This window comes from Dryobates pubescens, chromosome 35, assembly GCF_014839835.1.
Source record: "Dryobates pubescens isolate bDryPub1 chromosome 35, bDryPub1.pri, whole genome shotgun sequence".
Lineage (NCBI taxonomy): Eukaryota > Metazoa > Chordata > Aves > Piciformes > Picidae > Dryobates > Dryobates pubescens.
The window spans coordinates 2,883,486-2,901,163 of record NC_071646.1 but is presented as its reverse complement, the minus strand read 5'-3'; the positions used below and the strand labels follow the sequence as shown (position 1 = coordinate 2,901,163).

General features: G+C 51.3%; 1 protein-coding gene across 1 annotated transcript; it reads right to left on the bottom strand.

Annotated features, from left to right (window-relative positions):
• Nucleotides 1–3,169: 3,169 nt before the first annotated feature.
• CD46 (CD46 molecule) lies at nucleotides 3,170–17,231 on the bottom strand. The gene is made up of 10 exons (XM_009897183.2): nucleotides 16,791–17,231; nucleotides 15,939–16,035; nucleotides 15,042–15,127; nucleotides 13,834–14,040; nucleotides 13,463–13,645; nucleotides 12,680–12,868; nucleotides 11,127–11,318; nucleotides 9,614–9,640; nucleotides 8,141–8,207; nucleotides 3,170–3,239 (listed from the first exon to the last, which is right to left on the bottom strand). The coding sequence occupies exons 1-10, from the start codon at nucleotides 16,921–16,923 to the stop codon at nucleotides 3,188–3,190; spliced, it is 1,233 nt and encodes a 410-aa protein (XP_009895485.2). The 5' UTR covers nucleotides 16,924–17,231; the 3' UTR covers nucleotides 3,170–3,187.
• Between the last annotated feature and the right edge of the window lie 447 nt (nucleotides 17,232–17,678).

Sequence of the window (17,678 nt, the reverse complement as noted above, 5' to 3'; positions counted from 1 at the left end):
CAGTGTCTGATCTCAGACCACCTTCTGCCGGCTTGAAGCCATCAGCCCTCGTCCCATCACTCCATGCCTTTGCAACAAGCCCCTCTCCAGCTCTCCTGTAGACACCTCTACGACTCTTTAATTATCATTTCCAGGTTCTAACATGAAATAATTCAGGTGGGACTGAGCTTTGGAAGAGTGCTGCAGAATTCCTGACAGTTAGGACAAATTCATCTGTGGCATTTAAGTCAAACTGCCCAGGAGCTGCCTTGGCCCTTCCACACTTGCTGCAACCCCCAAACCTCACAGGCTGTAAAGCTGTGCTGTCTGCAACCTGTCAGCATTCCCAGCCCACCCCAACTGAGCTTGAGTGTCACAACCATCAATTAATAGAACCAGGGCACCTTATGGCTCTATTCCACACTCTGAAAGGCTTCACTCTGGGGCAGCTGAGTCCACACATCCCTTTGCAGAGAGCACAAAGCACATTTGGAGTGTGACCCTCACACAATTAAAACCCAGGAACATGTTGCTTAAAGCCACCCAAGCTGTAGTCCCTGAGCACCACACAGCTGTCACACACTGGGTAAAGGCACCACAACACCCTGGGCTCTGCTCCTGACTTTGTGTTCCCTCACCACAGGGCAACCTGGCCTCTTCTCCATCAAGTTTTTTTTAACCAAGTCTTTCAGGAGTCAGCACTGGTTTAGAATAGAATAGAATGAACCAGGTGGGAAAAGACCTTTGAGATCATCAAGTCCAACCTAGCACCCAGCACCATCTAATCAACTAAACCATGGCACCAAGTGCCTCAGCCAGGCTCTCCCTAAACACCTCCAGGGATGGTGACTCCACCACCTCCCTGAGCAGCACATTCCAATGGCCAATCTCTCTTTCTATGAGGAACTTCTTCCTCACCTCCAGCCTAAACCTCCCCTGGCACAGCTTGAGACTGTGTCCTCTTGTTCTGCTGCTGCTTGCCTGGGAGAAGAGACCAACCCCCACCTGGCTACAAGCTCCCTTCAGGGAGTTGGAGAGAACAAGAAGGTCTCCTCTGAGCCTCCTCCTCTCCAGGCTAAGCAACCCCAGCTCCCTCAGCCTCTCCTCCCAGGGCTGTGCTCCAGACCCCTCCCCACTTTGTTGCCCTTCTCCAGCATCTCAACATCTTTCCTAAACTGAGGGGAACTTCTCTGCCACACCAGCAAAAAAAATTCAGCCCATTTTCTACCTCTGCCATTGCAGAATTCTGGCCATGAAGTGCAGGCTTTGACCTCAGCATTTACCACCTCATGGCACACGAGAAACCCTCTGAGGAGTGCCGGGGAGAGAGCCGCTCGCCACGTGAGGAATGAAAGACAAACACTTCCTGCTAAATAATTTAACACTTTATTTGCAATATTACAAGTCATCACTAGTCTTTACATCCAGGGGGGGAAAAAGTGTGAAAAATAAGGCCTTTTTTACCAGTTCTTTCACTTGAGCCTTAAGTGCATTGCAGCAGATTGGAAAGCATTGAAGGTGCCACACGTCAAGCTCGCTCGCTAGCCAGCGCCGCGCTCCCGACTCCCAGCGTCTCCCTCACAGTGATTACAGACAGTTAGCAAGCCAGAGAGCAGCCCATCATTCCATGGAGCCTTTTAGTAACCAGACCATCAGGAATTCTGACAACACAACTGCTGGGGTTGCCCCCCAAAAAGCCCTGCAAAGCCCTGTGTCACTCCAACGATCAGCTGGCGACAGCGGGGAGCAGAGCCAGCACAGCACAGCCAAGCAGGAACAGCTGAAGTGCTGCCTCAGCCCTCTGGAGTGAGGCAATTTTGGTCTTTTGGGGGGGAAGGAAGAGTGGTTCTTAGAAGCTGTCTGTATGTTGACAGCCAACTCAGATTCACAGAGCCAAGCCCTCCCCTAATTAAGCTTTTGGTTTTAATAAGGAGTTAGAAGCAGCAAGATGCTGTCGATGCGTGGCTGAGTCTCGACTGGGCTGGAGCCACAGGCTTGACTACAACACTCCATGATGCAAGTAGCTACCTAAAGTGAGACCACATCTCCTACCACTGCCAGCAGACCCATCCCTTCCCTCCCACAACTAAGCTGGTTTGGTCTTCCTTGAAGATGAAAGGAGAAGGGAGTCTGACAGGCAAAGGCTTCTGTTTCTCAACAGAGAGCTGCTGCTAAATCCAGCCCTACGAGAAAGCTAATTTAGCCTGGGAGCCTGCAGACTGATTTGAAAGGCTCTGTGTGGAATCCATGGCTTCAAGGGAAAAAACAGCCAAAGCAGCCAGAGCCACACAGCACCCCTGAAAAAAGCAACAAAATCCATCTCCAAAACTGACATCCAAGCTCAAGATAAAATAAGCACACACACACCCCCCCAGGAACTTGGGCTGAGATGGCTACTGCTGATTTCTCAGCAGTTCCTTCAATTAGGTACCTTCTGGCAACAAATCCATGGGCTGAGGATACCTTTGCTATGGAAACCTTCATTTTTTTCCAGCCCAACAGATCCACTGTAGCCTTCCTGGGACTATAGGGAAGAGCTAGAAATAGATATGGCTTGCTTTTTAAATGCTTTTTCCTCCTTCAAGGCAATGGAAAAGCTACAAAAGGCTGATTTAAAGGCACATTTTAATTGATTAGACAGAAAGCAACTTTGGCAGGCAGAAGAGGTAGGTGCAAATAAGAGCTGGGCTGTGAGAGTTTCCAAAGGGCATGGCCTGAAAGGGCCATGAATCATTGCAGCAGACAAGATCATCATCGAGATCTCCTCAAGCAGAACACAAAACAAGCAGCATGCTTGGATTGCAGTGAGCAGAGCTAAATACCAGAGAGCCTTCTGTAAAAGGGCAGAGGTAGCACTGGAGGAGGGAGCAGCAGCTGGGGGTGCTGTGCCAGTGCTCCAACCAGTGCTCCCAGCACCACACCTCCTCCATGCCATGTGCCTGGAGGACCATGTCACACACACACAGCAAGGACAACACAAGTGGCCCACGAAGGAAAGCAGAGACAGAGATATGTAAAGAGACACAAAGAGCCTTTTTTCCCCTATTAACAGCCTCCTACTACAGACAATCAGCAGTGCAAGACACACAACAAGATTCTTCATCTACAGAAACTCAAGCCAAGTGCAGCTCATTCCCACTTCTGATAGGTAAAGTCAACAGCAAACTCCCTCCCCACAGCCCCTCCAAGCCTCCCCCCCCCAGGTCAGTCATGCTTTACAGCTCTTATATTCGGCAGTACATGGAGTGCTGTCACGATTCCTACAAACAAGAAAACAAATCAGATCAGAGATTTTGCATTGGAAAGAGCTTTGTGTGCTGCTTCTCTCTTTACACAGGCCCTGAAAGCACCACCTCAGTGTCATCATTAAGGCAGCAAGTCGTGGAAGCAAATCGTTATCAACTGCTCCCTACGGTTTGGCCTCCTTTCACCCACTGCACTCTTAAGAATGACCCCTGGGGCAGCACAGGGTTTGATCCACAAGGATCAGTTCAGGTGGTGAGCAAGCCATGCCTGAGCATTACCAAAACCTGGAGACAGAGCAGTGAGAGGATGGCTGACTCATCTGGAGGCTACATCAGGAGCAGGCCTTGTAACTGACTTCAAACACACTGTCCAGGACTTGTTTCATGAACCTTTGGTTCTGAGAATTGGGAGTCTGCAGTCCACCAACAGCAAGTTTCCACCATGCAAACACAGCAGGAGTAAAATTCACAGTTACAACCACTGCCCTGGTGCTTTCAACCTGAGTAACTCCTGATCTGCTTGACAGGTCAAAAAAGCCAACCCCATACCAAACCTCTGCACTATACTCTAAGGCTCTACTAAGGGGTTCCAGATGCTACAAGGAAACTCAGTGTGTGTACACAGACCACAGCACTCATTTCCCCTTGTCATGTGCCAGAGGTAAGAATGGAAGTCACAGACTCATAGAATCCCAGAATGGTTGGGGTTGGAAGGGTCCTTAAAGGTCATCCAGCTCCAACCCTCCAGCCATGGGCAGGGACACCTCCCACTAGCTCTGGCTGCTCAAGGCCTCACCCAGCCTGGCCTTGAACAGCCCCAGGGAGAGGACATCCACAACCCCCCTGAGCCACCTTTTCCAGCGTGTCAGCACCCTTACTGGGAAGAATTTCTTCCTAGTTACTAGTCATCAAATCCATTTGATTGGAAGAGACATTTAAGAGCATTAAGTCCAACCAGAACTCTGGGCTGTCCTCTCTCTTGCTTCCATTTCTTTCCCCCCACCCATCCAAAACGCAGCCCAACTCATCCAGAAAACTAATCCTGTCTCAATTAGAAACCTCAGAGCTTAAAGATGCTATTCCTTGATCCACACAGCCTGGATAATCCAAGCTTCACTTTCATATATGCCAGCTCTCAAACTCAGCAGAGCTACTGAGAAGTCACTTGCTTACAAAGTGACCATAAGTCAAGCCTGTGCACTTGAAAGAGACCTTGGTGTCACGTGTTGGAGACACAGGGTTTCAACCATGACCTTCTCAGAAGGTCTGCAGTGGAATGAAAGTGACACCAAGCTAGCAGTTGATCTAAGTATTTGTTGTGCAAATCCTAACTGTTAAGGTAAAGGACAATATGCTGATAAGGAACAGTCAAACTAAGCTCTCCTGCCTTCAGTCTCTGCTGCTCTAACAAGGTTTGAAGCAGCAGGTTTTGGAAGAGCTGCTCTGCCCTTCCCCAAGTGCAGGAGCAGTTGTGACTACCACAGAGTCATTTGGGTTGGAGAAGACCTCCAAGATCATTGAGTCCAATTCTTCTCTACCTCAGCTGGGTCTGGTGCTAAACCCTCAGCATCTCCTGCATCTGACTACTGGGATAAGCTCTGCTTTAGAACATAGGAGGGGGAAAGCAGTTCCAAACAAGACAGTCCATTTTGATCCTTTCGAGGGCTAAAGAGCTTTGGGTTTGGAAAAGAAATCACTTCCCACCACTGAGTCTGGCACAAACCTTCTACAGAGTGTGGTGTCTTACAGAAAAGAATTGTTCCTCCCCTGAGGCCAGCCCAAAGCTAAGCTGTGTGACACAGACTCACTGGCAGCTCTCAGTCGTGACACAGATTGCTAACTCCTTACAGAACCACAGAATGCTTTGGGTTGGAAGGGACCTGCAAAGCTCATCCAGTCCAACCCCCCTCCAGTCACAGGGACATCCTCCACCAGGATCAGGTTGCTTGGAGCCATGGCCAGCCTGGCCTCGAGTATCTCCAGGGATGGGACCTCAGCTACCTCCCCCAGGCAACCTGTTGCAGTGTTCCAGCACCCTCCTGGTGCAGAACTTGTTCCTAACATCCAATCTAAATCTCCTCTCATTTCAAACTTCAAACTTCACTGCAGGCCTCTGGGAACAGTCCCACTGCAGCCTTCTTGTAGCCCACTCCAGGTACTGCAAGGCTGCTCTAAGGCCTCCCTGGGGCTTTCTCTCCAGGGTGAAGAACCCCAGCTCCCTCAGCCTGTTCTTGCAGGGGGAGAGAGACCAGGGGGAGAGAGACTGCTCCAGCCCCCTGACCCTTTCCATGCCCTTCCTCTGAACCTCCTCCATCAGGTCCATATGCAACACTCCCCAACATGACTGAATGCTTAGCAGCAGCTCTGCTGCAGGAAACAAATTCCCAGCTAACCTTGCTTGCACCACCTCTGCAATTCCAAATAAACCATCATGAATTAAACCACAAAACCCAACCCAACCCAAAGCAAGCCCCCAAATGAAGTGGAAAGGGTTTGATACCTTTTGGTTAAAGCCTGAATTAATTCATTTGTGCAGTGTCTTCCATCTCAGCTGGCACATTACTTTTTAAAATACATGTTTCCTTGCAACTCTCATCAACTGTGTATGAGCTGAACAGCAGAAGGGGAGAAAGGGCTGATTGAATGTGCTATCAAACTGGCAGATTAAACACACACAAGGAAGGGAGGGCAAGGGAAGATCACTTCTTTCTTGCTGGCAGCTGAAGACTAAGCCAGCAAGGAGGCACTGGAAGCACAACAGCTCACAAAAGGCTCAGCTGCATCCAGAGCCCAGAAAAACTCAACAGGGAGATCCAGGCCTTGATGAAAGAGGAGGAGATCAGGGGGGTCAGACATCAGAAAAAGAGAGGGTTGAAGAGTCAGATGTTCACAGCAAGGAAGCTCAAGGAAAGCATTAGGCACAGGAGGATTTCTCATGTTGTAGAGCTTTTAGGACTAGGACTTCCTTTAATTGCTGATGATGCTGTCTTACATCCCTCCTCCTCTCCACACTCTGAGCAGTCTCTTCACAGATGAAGGCAGAAACTGCTGCCCTAGTACTATGAACTCCCACAGGCTCTATTTTTGGCCCATCCAGAGCTTGCAGAGCATCCAAGACCTGGATGAAGAGCAATTGCTCAGAAGCACTGAGCTCCTCTGCAGCTCACAGATAAGAGAGTCACTGTTCACAGGGCCACTCTGGCCCTTGGGATGAGGCTGAGCTGCCCATGGGGGAGATGCCCAGGCTGAAGTCTCACTGGATGCAGCTCCAAGGTTCTCCCAAGTAGCACTGTCTGTACTTCATTACAAATAGAGAATCACAGGCTGGCTTGGGTTGGAAAGGACCTTAAAGATCCTCTCATTCCATCCCCCTGCCATGGGCAGGGACACCTCCCAGTAGAGCAAGTTGCTCAAGACCCCATCCAACCTGGCCTTGAACACTTCCAGGCTTGGAGCCTCCACAGCTTCTCTGGCCAACCTGTTCCAGTGCCTCACCAGCTTCAGGGAGAACTTCTTCCTGATGCTGATCCCAATCCAGCCTCTTCCAGACTGAAGTCATTCCCCCTCATCCTGTCACTCCATGCCTTTGTCACAAGTCCTTGCCCAGCTCTCCTGTAGCCCCTTTCAAATCCTGGAAGGCTGCTCCAAAGTCTCCCTGGAGCCCTCTCCAGGCTGAACAGCCCTAATTCTCTCAGCCTTTCTTCACAGCAGAGGTGCTCCAGCCCTCACATCACCTTTGTGGCCTCCTTTGGACCTATCCTAACAGCTCCACCTCCTCCTTGTGCTGGGGACATGAACCACAGGAACATTTTCCCTGCTTCACTTAATTTACAGCACCCCTTCCTTTGCTTCCCACATCCAGATGCACCTCAAGAGACTTGTTAACAGCTGAGTCAGTGTGGATGAGCTGCTTATCAGAACACGCTGTGCACCACCTGACTTGCTCTGAACTGCCAGCAGTTTGCACACTCCAGACTCTTTCTCCCCCCAAAAAAGGCTCTCTTGGTTTTCATTTCCTCTCCCAAGAAAATCAAGGTAGGACTGCAAGAAGCAATGCACACAGAGGGACTGAAACCTGCCACCCCCTCCAGCAAAAGGCACCAAGCAGTTGGTCTGGAAGATTGACATCCAGAGGGCCCTGTGGGGCTCATCACAAAGAGAACTGTCACCACTCATATGGGACAGCTCCTCAAGCCATTAACACAGGGACTCCAATCAGTGCTGCTGCAGGAGTTAAGGACTGGAGAGATCCACACATGCAGCACTCCAGCAGCAGAGCTGACCAGCTGCCTGCATCAGCCAGCACAGCAGCCCCTCTTCAGGCCAAATCCTTTTGTTTTCCTCTTAACTAAGCTCCTCTTTATTCAAGGTGCTTCTGGTCCAACCCACAACACACAGTGGCTCTCCAGTAGCCTCTCAGGACCCCTCAGGACATGCTGCATGGAGGAGAGGAAGCTCCTCAGCCCTCCTCCCCAGCTTCCAGCTCATGTGAACCCTGGCTCTTAAAACCCTGTGAGATCTGGTAACTCAAGCCAGCAAATAACTCAGTCCCACACAAGCTACCACTGGTTTCAGGGGGTAAAGTGACATGTTTCAGAGCAGAGGCAAACAGCCCTGCCCTCCATAAGTGTGCCTGTGCCAGGCACAAGCTTAAGAACAGGCTTCTTCCATCCCAGAAATCAGTGCAAGTGTTAATTGAGCAGCTTATGTGAATAGCAGACACACTCAAGGGCATTGTTAGACACTTCAGCTTCCCATCAGCTGCTGGGAGAAGCTCACACTTCATCACCAGGCATTAAGACAAAAAGAGAGGGCAGGTAAAGCCACACAGACTTCCACAGGGGTTAGCTCTGCTCTGGCTCAGCTGTGTAGGAATTTGCAGCCAAGAGTGACAATCAAAAGCAGGTTGGACTCACCCATTCTGGGAGAAGAATTTCTTATAGCTCCAGAAGGCTGCCAGGATCACCACAACTGCCACAATCACTTCAGGAAGAATGAAAGCAAGCCTCAGAGTGATGGATTAAAATCCCAAGCACCCCAAGAAGCCTCCACACTGCCATGCAAACCCCACCCTCACCCCACACTGGCAGGATTTAAGCCACCAAGCTGTATTTGCTGCTTCCCTCAGGACAGCTCAGCTCAAGGGCAGAGATCACCACGACAGCAAAGCTCCAGCAGCTGTGTAACAGTCAGTGTTCAGACACGGTGGTGGGCTTCCAGAAGTGGGTAGTAAAGCATAGAATGCTTTGGGTTGGAAGGGACCTTCAAGATCATCTAGAGCCCAAGCCTCCTGCCATGGACAGCTCCACCAGCCCAGGTTGCTCAGGACTCCATCCAGCCTGTTCAACACCTCCAGGGAGGGGGCATCCACAGCATCCCTAATCTCCAGTCTCAATCTCCCCTCTTCCAGCTCAAAGCCACTGCCCCTCCCCCTAGCACTACAATGGATGGGCAGAAGAGGGACTGAGCACTTCTGTTCACTGGCAGTTATTGCCTTCTGCTTCCATGCTGCCCCACGCCTGGCACCACTGTAGGGCCTGGCAGGGGAGGAGGAGTGATGGAGCTGCTCCTGGAAAGGGCTGATCACCATGCCTGGCACCACTGTAGGGCCTGGCAGGGGAGGAGGAGTGATGGAGCTGCTCCTGGAAAGGGCTGATCACCATGCCTGGCACCACTGTAGGGCCTGGCAGGGGAAGAGGAGTGATGGAGCTGCTCCTGGAAAAGCCTGATCACCACACCTGGCACCACTGTAGGGCCTGGCAGGGGAGGAGGAGTGATGGAGCTGCTCCTGGAAAAGCCTGATCTCACTGGACAGGAAAAATGGTGCTGGAGAAGGTTCAGGTTGGGTATCAGGAAGAAGTTCTTCCCAGGCACTGAAACAGGCTGCCCAGGGGGGTGGTGGAGTCATCATCCCTGGAGGGGTCTCAGAGATGTGTGGATGTGGTGCTGAGGGACATGGTTTAGTGGCAGGACTGTGAGCTCTAGGTGAGTGCTTGGCCTTGACAACCTCAAAGGTCTCTTCCAACTTCAACAGTTGTATGGCTCCAGGAAGCCCAAGCTCAGAAGAGTTTATTCAAGTGATTAAGTTATGGAAGACTGCCTTTGGAACCTGATGCCTCAGATGAAAGAGTCTTAAAAGACATTTCACATTAGTAATTATGGACTAAACTAATCAATCTTAGCTTTCCTTGACCTCATGACAGGTTGGACTTGATCTCAAAGGGCTTTTCTAACCTGGTTTATTCTATTCATTCTCTGCAGCTTCAGCAGTGGGAAAGCACTTTTAAAGCAACCAAATCAGCAGCCAGAGGGGATGAGCAGCTAATCAATTCCACATAAACCCCACCCCCCCAAACCCACCTCCAACCTTGTTCAGGTCTGATACTTACCACAGATGATGGCTATAATATATCCACCTGAAAACAGAGGGAACCAGCATCACAAGAGGAACCAAAAGTGCTTCTTATTTCAACACTGCTAGTAAAAACACTCACTGATGTCAAAGCAATCAAGCACTCAGGTGACTGACCAGGTGACTGCCTGGTGGGTGTAGGGCAGGCTGTGGATGAGGTCTACCTGGCCTTTGACACCATCCCCCACAGCAAACTGCTGGCTAAGCTGTCAGCCCCTGGCTTGGACAGCAGCTCTCTGAGCTGTGTTAGGAAGTGGCTGCAGGGCTGAGCCCAGAGAGTGGTGGTGAATGGTGCCACAGCCAGCTGGAGGCCAGGCACCAGTGGTGTCCCCCAGGGGTCAGTGCTGGACCCCATCCTGTTCAATATCTTCACTGATGATCTGGAGGAGGGGATTGAGGCAGTCATCAGCAGATTTGCAGATGACACCAAGCTGGGGGCAGGAGTTGAGCTGTTAGAGGGCAGAAGGGCTCTGCAGAGGCACCTTGACTGACTAGGCAGTCTAACAGGATGGCATTCAACAAGTCCAAGTGCCAGGGGCTGCACTTTGGCCACAACAACCCCAGGCAGTGCTGCAGGCTGGGGTCAGAGTGGCTGAGAGCTGCCAGGCAGAAAGGGCCCTGGGGGTGCTGGTTGACAGCCACCTAAACATGAGCCAGCAGTGTGCCCAGGTGGCCCAGAAGGCCAGTGGCATCCTGGCCTGCATCAGGAACAGTGTGGCCAGCAGGAGCAGGGAAGGCATTCTGCCCCTCTACTCTGCATTAGTTAGGCCACACCTTGAGTCCTCTGTCCAGTTCTGGGCCCCTCGGTTTAAGAAGGACATTGAGACACTTGAAGGTGTCCAGAGAAGGGCAATGAGGCTGGGGAGGGGTCTGGAGCACAGCCCTGGGAGGAGAGGCTGAGGGAGCTGGGGTTGCTTAGCCTGGAGAGGAAGAGGCTCAGGGGAGACCTTCTTGCTCTCTCCAACTCCCTGAAGGGAGGTTGGAGCCAGGTGGGGGTTGGTCTCTTCTCCCAGGCAAGCAGCACCAGAACAAGAGGACACAGTCTCAAGCTGCACCAGGGGAAGTTTAGGCTGGAGGTGAGGAGAAAGTTCTTCACAGAGTCGTTCGCCATTGTGCTGCCCAGGGAGGTGGTGGAGTCCCCATCCCTGGAGGGGTTCAAGAGGGGATTGGATGTGGTACTTGGTGCCATGGTCTAGTCATGAGGTCTGTGGTGACAGGCTGGACTCAATGATCTTTGAGGTCTCTTCCAACCTTGGTGATAATGTGATACACTCCTGCCACCACATCCTTTGCACCCTAAGATCTCAGTTCAGCCTCAAACACTCCTGGGGCTCGAACTCCTTCGCCCAAATGCCTTTTGGCTTCCGCCCACATAAAGAGGGGAGAAGGCATTCAGTGATTTGTCCTGAGTACTGAAAGGAAGGTCCCCAAGAAATCCAGCCTCAAGTTACTTCAGTTCTAGTGGGCAATCTTGCAGTTCAGATACTTACTTAAGTGGCAAGTTGGCACTCCAGGAGTCCACTGGTTCTCCCCAGCGTACTGGATGCGAGCGGCGCCGTGCAAGGTGTAGCCGGCGTAACACTCGATGGTGATGAAGTCCCCCACCAAGTAGGAAGGCTTCTGGCCATCAACTACCCTACCATAATGTATGTGAGGAGTAGAACCAGAACCTTCAGACTCACCTAGGAGGAGAAAGGAGAGGGGGGAAATGAAAACAACATAAATAAAAGCAATCAAATCTAAGAACACAATCACAGAGCCACCGAAAGGCTGCGGTTGGAAGGAAGCTTTAGACATCAGAGCATCACAGAATCAGTCAGGGTTGGAAGGGACCACAAGGATCAGCCAGTTCCAACCCCCCTGCCATGGGCAGGGACACCCCACACTACATCAGCCTGGCCAGAGCCTCATCCAGCCTAGGCTTAAACACCTCCAGGGACGGGGCCCCAACCACCTCCCTGGACAACCCAGTCCAGGGCTTCACCACTCTCATAGGGAAAAACTTCCTCCTCACCTCCAGCTTCATTCCATTCCCCCTAGTGCTATCACTCCCTGAGAGCCTGAGCAGTCCCTCCCCAGCCTTCCTGTAGCCCCCTTGAGATACTGGAAGGCCACAATGAGGTCACCTCAGAGCCTTCCCTTCTCCAGACTGAACAGCCCCAACTCCTTCAGTCTGTCCTCACAGGAGAGGTGCTCCAGCCCTCTGATCATCCTCCTGGCCCTGCTCTGGACACCTTCCAGCACCTCCAGATCCCTCTTGTCATAGGGGCTCCAGAACTGGAGGCAGTACTCCAGGTGGGGTCTCAGCAGAGCTGAGCAGAGGGGGAGAATCCCCTCCCTTGCCCTGCTGGCCACAACTAACCCAGGGCTTCAAGTGGGTTAGTTGTCAGGAGGTGTTGGGTGACAGGTTGGACTTGATGATCTCTGAGCTCTTTTCCAAACTTACTGATTCTATTATTTCATGATCTCCAGGGAAGAGACATCCACAGCCTCCCTGGGCAACCTCTTCCAGAGTCTCACTACCCTTGTCCTGAAGGATTTTGTCCTAAGCTCCAGTGTAACCCCGCTCCCCCTCAGCTTCAAATCATTCCCCCCTTGTCCTGTCTCTAGACACCCTCATGCAAAGTCCCTCTGCAGCCTTCCTGTAGAAGGGTTTGGGCTGGAAGGGACCTTATGATCATCCAGCTCCAACCCCCTGCCATGGGCAGGGTCACCACCCACTAGCCCAGGTTGCTCAAGGCTTCATGCAGCCTGGCTTTGAACATCTCCAGGGAGGAGGCAGCCACAGCCTCCCTGGGCAACCTTTCCCACTAGCTTCTGAACTTTGCCTGACAAAACTAAGCCTGAACAGAGGCACCAAGACTGCCAAGAACATTCCTCAGCTGCTGGAACTCCCCCACTGCCACACTCACAACCCCTACTGCCACAACCTGCTGATGCCCTGCTGACAGCCCTCTGACCTTCATGCTCTGCACATTACTACACCAGACCTTTGGAAGCTGTCAGCCTGCCTTTGATTCTGCTTGTTAGGAGATGGACTCACATGCACAGTCTTGTAAAGGATTCCATGTACTCTGTCCTTGGCAAGTGGCTGTCATCTCTTCAGCACCATCAGGAAAGGCACAGTGAGCAGTGCACCTGATCTGGACAGACTCTCCCACTGCATACACAGGTTTCTCTGGAGTCACTACTCCATGTGTGATCTTTGGGGCACCACAGCCACTCTCAGTCACTAAGACAGGAATTTAAGAGGAAGCTCCATGAGTTAATTCATTCACTCCTTGCATTTGTATGACAAGAAGAGATCAGCACAGCTGAGGAGTTGAACTTCAAACTGCCTTTCCTGGAGAAGACTTAAAAGCAGCAGCACTGTAGGTGGTCATCAAGGTAACATCTTATGTGGTAGCTAAGAAATCACTATTCAGAGCTTCACAGAATGGGTTGGGTTGGGAGGGCCCTTCAAGATCATCCAGTTCCAAACCCCCTGCCATGGGCAGGGACACCTCCCACCAGCCCAGCTTGCTCAAGGCCTCATCCAACCTGGCCTTGAACACCTCCAGGGAGGAGGCATCCACAGCCTCCCTGGGCAGCCTGTGCCAGTGTCTCCCCACCCTCACTGGAGAGAATTTCTTCCTCATTTCCAGCCTAAATTTCCTGTTGGTTGGACATCCCTGAGCAGAGCCTGGCTCCATCCTCCCCACACTGCCCTGCACATCTTTATCACTGTGAACGAGGTCACCCCTCAGGTTCCCCCGCTCCAGGCTAAAGACCCCCAGCTCCCCCAGCCTGGCCTCAGAAGTAGTTAGATTCTTATTAAAAGGCTTACTTTTCTCACAGGTTGGTACTGAGGGAAGCCAGGTGTTATCTTCTCCACAGGTAATGACATTTGATCCCACCAGGGAGTAGCCTGGATTACACTCAAACATGACCGAGTCTCTGTAGGTGTAGGAAGGTCCCAATCCAGTTTTTTTCCACCCATTTTCCACTCTTGGGTTAGCACACTTGACCACTGAAACAGGGAACAGATTAAAACCAAAGCTCTCTGAGAAACATCTGTTGCCAGGATTTTTGCAACCCTCTTTGCTAGAGGGAAGCCCATCCCCCATCCCCCTCCCCCATCCCTTCCAAACAACAACAGGGCAGGAGTGGAAGTTTTGGAGGCATACAAAGTAGTACATTAATAAACATCCCAACAACCTTTACACACTGGAGGTGGTCCACTCCAAACTCCATCCAAGTTGTCATTGGATATGCAGGAAATAGTAGCTGGGCCAATCAGGGAGAAGGGCTCTGAGCCTTTGGGCACATCATTGCAGGTGTAGGTCACTGCTGTCTGGTACACGTACTCAGGGGCTTCGGTGTGGTGCCCGTTCTCGATCTTGGGAGGTGGCTCACAAGGAATTCCTACAAAGAAAGCACAAATTGGCACAGATTTTTGCTGTTCCCTTGCTCAGCTCAGGAACAGAACAGAATTAACCAGGTTGGAAAAGACCTTTGAGATCATCGAGTCCAACCTAGCACCCAGCACCATCTGATAGACTCAACCATGGCACCAAGCAGCCCATCCAGGCTCCTCCTAAACACCTCCAGGGATGGAGACTCCACCACCTCCCTGGGCAGCACATTCCCATGGCCAATCTCTCTTTCTGTGATGAATTTCTTCCTAACCTCCAGCCTGAATCTCCCCTGGCACAGCTTGAGACTGTGTCCTCTTGTTCTGCTGCTGCTTGCCTGGGAGAAGAGACCAACCCCCACCTGGCTACAGCCTCCCTTCAGGGAGTTGCAGAGAGCAAGAAGGTCTCCCCTGAGCCTCCTCTTCTGCAGGCTAAGCAACCCCAGCTCCCTCAGCCTCTCCTCACAGGGCTGTGCTCCAGACCCCTCCCCAGCTTTGTTGCCCTTCTCTGGACACCTTCCAGCATCTCAACATCTTTACTAAACTGAGGGGCCCAGAACTGGACACAGGACTCCAGGTGTGGCCTAACCAGTGCTGCCCACATTGCTGGGGTCCAAATCCAGGGCAGAGGGGGAGAATCCCCTCCCTTTTCCTGCTGTCCACATTGCTGGGGTCCAGTCCAGGGCAGAGGGGCAGAATCCCCTCCCTTTTCCTGCTGCCCACGTTGCTGGAGATCAGCCCAGATGCTCTCTCATGATGAGCTCCTCCTCAACCAGCAACCCCAAGTCCTTCTCCTCAGGACTTTAATTAATATGAGCCAATTACCACAACAACTGCTGTTCTCCAGTGATCATTCCTCAGGCACTTTGCCAGCAGTCAGAAACTAAAGACAGACAGATCAATCTTATTTTACTCTCATTTTTCACACTGGAACATCTCTGGCCCAGCTGGCTCTAACTGACCTCCCAACCACCTGAACATAAACTTACAACCAGGAGAGCAATTTACTTACTTTCACAGAAAGGAAGATCTCTGTTCCAATCAACACCTTCAGCCACAATCACACAGGAAATTGTAGCAGTTCCAATTAACCTGAATCTAAACAGGTAAAGAAATGAAGAACTCTCTCATTTCTCCCACAGGCAGCAACTTTGGTTTGGTAATTCAGTTCTGTGATGGTGATGAGGATGAGACACAGCAAGTTTTTGTGGGAGCAGGAGGGAGCAGGAGGGAGCAGGAGGGAGCAGGAGGGAGCAGGAGGGAGCAGGAGGGAGCAGGAGGGAGCAGGAGGGAGCAGGAGGGAGCAGGAGGGAGCAGGAGGGAGCAGGACCTCATTTCTTGTTTTCTGAATCAATTTTGAAACAGTTTCAATTCTGGATACACCAAGAGAAGCAAATGAGACAGCAGAAAAGGCAGTGATAGATGCCCTGCCACTTGCAGGTGTGCTCTCTCTGATGTTAGCAACTTCAGAGCATTGATATTAAAGAAATAAGCAGTTAAAAATGAATGAGGGGGGTGGAAAAAAACCCTTGCAAAAGCTCAGGGCTTCTGACTTCATTCCCTACACACAGACAGGTGAGCCACTGCTCAATACAATCATGAAGGGGAATGAATAGACACATTTATTTCTTCTCCCACAGGCACATTCAAAGGCATCAGTACCAGAAACAGTTTGTCACTCTGCAGAGCCCTGACTAAAAAGCTTAAGCCTTGCTTGATGAACTAAACCCAAGGAATCAAATCACACTGGGCTGACACTTCATTGCCTCCAGGTAGAATTCAGGAGACATTGCAAGTCAGAAAGGGAATGGAGCCTGCCTGAGAAAATGTGGGGTTGGTTCAACTCTGGCCTAAGCAATAAAAAAGCCCCAGCAGGATTAATTAACTGCCCCCCCCCCAAAACACTCACCCTTCTTTACAGGAAAAAGTGGCTTCTGAACCAAATGTGAGGTCTGTCACATGAGTAAAACCATTCTCCAATTCTCCTGGATGGCTGCATGTTCTCTCTAGGGGAAAAGGAAAGGGGGGAAAAAAGCAAAACCAAAAGCAATCCACACCTTTGCAGTTATACATAAAGACAGTGAAAAGAGAATAGAATTAACCAGGTTGGAAGAGACCTTTGAGATCATCCAGTCCAACCTGTCACCCAACACCATCTGATCAACTAAACCATGGCACCAAGCAGCCCATCCAGGCTCCTCCTAAACCACTCCAGGGATGGGGACTCCACCACCTCCGTGAGCAGCACATCCCAGTGGCCAATCTCTCTTTCTATGAAGAACTTCTTCCTAAACCTCCCCTGGCACAGCTTGAGACTGTGTCCTCTTGTTCTGCTGCTGCTTGCCTGGGAGAAGAGACCAACCCCCACCTGGCTCCATCCTCCCTTCAAGGAGCTGGAGAGAGCAAGAAGGTCTCCCCTGAGCCTCCTCTTCTGCAGGCTAAGCAACCCCAGCTCCCTCAGCCTCTCCTCCCAGGGCTGTGCCCCAGACCCCTCCCCACCTTTGTTGCCCTTCTCTGGACACCCTCCAGCATCTCAACATCTTCCCTAAACTGTGGGTCCCAGAACTGGACACAGGACTCCAGGTGTGGCCTAACCAGTGCCGAGCACAGGGCACAATGACCTCCCTGCACAGTTAGGCACATCCTGCACTTCCAGTTTCCAAGGGACGTGTGAAACATCACAGGATACTAATTTTCACTTGAAAAAATCCACAACTGTTAGATATCAAAGGAGGGGGAGGAGAAGCAAAAGAGGTATTACCTGTACAGAACTGCTCTATGGGTGTCCACTGCATGTCCTCACCACAGGTACGAGAGGAGGGTTTGCCAAGGATTCTCCTATAGCCTGGCCTGCAGGTGTAGGACACGCTGGTTCCAGCAGGAAAGCTCTTCATGGTGTTGTAAGGCTCCTCAAGCTCTGCATACTGCAGCCTTTCTGGAGGCACACAGGTGCCTGCTGGAGCTAAGAGGGTGGGAAAAGCAAATTCATGATCTTGTCAACATGAGGAGCTGCAAGTTGAGGTGTAACAGCAGAGCAGCCAGGCTAACTCAGGAGGGTTTAAGGACTTCTCAGGACACCAAAGAGCTGACATTCTGAGCTGGATGCTAACGAGGTGCCAGGTTTTTCATGCTGCTTCACATGGAAAAGACAAGGGGTGACAGAAACAAGTTACTCCTGGGGAGACTCCCAAAGGAATCCAGACAACATTTTCCCCATGAGAACAGTCAGGGACTAGAATAATCTCCCACGGGAAGCAGTGGATCCCCCTGCATGGGGCAGCTTTAAGACTCAAGCTTGACAGGGTGCTGGGCCAGCTCATTCCAAACACACCACCCCCTAGCAAGGATGATCCTCGGGGGTCCCCTCCTGACCTGGCATTCTAGGATTCTGTAATTCACATTTTTATTACAGCTGTACCCCAGCACAGGTCACTCAGCCATTTGTTTCCTCAGCTGCTTCTTCAGCAGACAATGCTAAGCCCAGACAATGCACCTTGTCCCTGTTTATACTTTCTGTGCTTGCCTTATTCCTGTGCTCAAACACAAAACTTCAGCCACTGGACACAGGAAGATGCTTCTTGAGCTCCTAGCCGAAGAGGCAAACAAACCAGCCACACTCCCATAGCCCATTTCCCTTCCCATAACAAAA

Excerpts from the sequence above, each read along its gene's own strand:
- CD46 (XM_009897183.2), bottom strand. The coding sequence starts at position 16,923 with ATGAAGAGCTTTCCTGCTGGAACCAGCGTGTCCTACACCTGCAGGCCA. Across the intron at positions 14,041-15,041 it reads AGATCTTCCTTTCTGTGAAA|GAATTCCTTGTGAGCCACCT; the intron begins GTAAGTAAATTG and ends CTTTCTTTGTAG. Across the intron at positions 12,869-13,462 it reads AGTACCAACCTGTGAGAAAA|TGACTGAGAGTGGCTGTGGT; the intron begins GTAAGCCTTTTA and ends TTCCTGTCTTAG.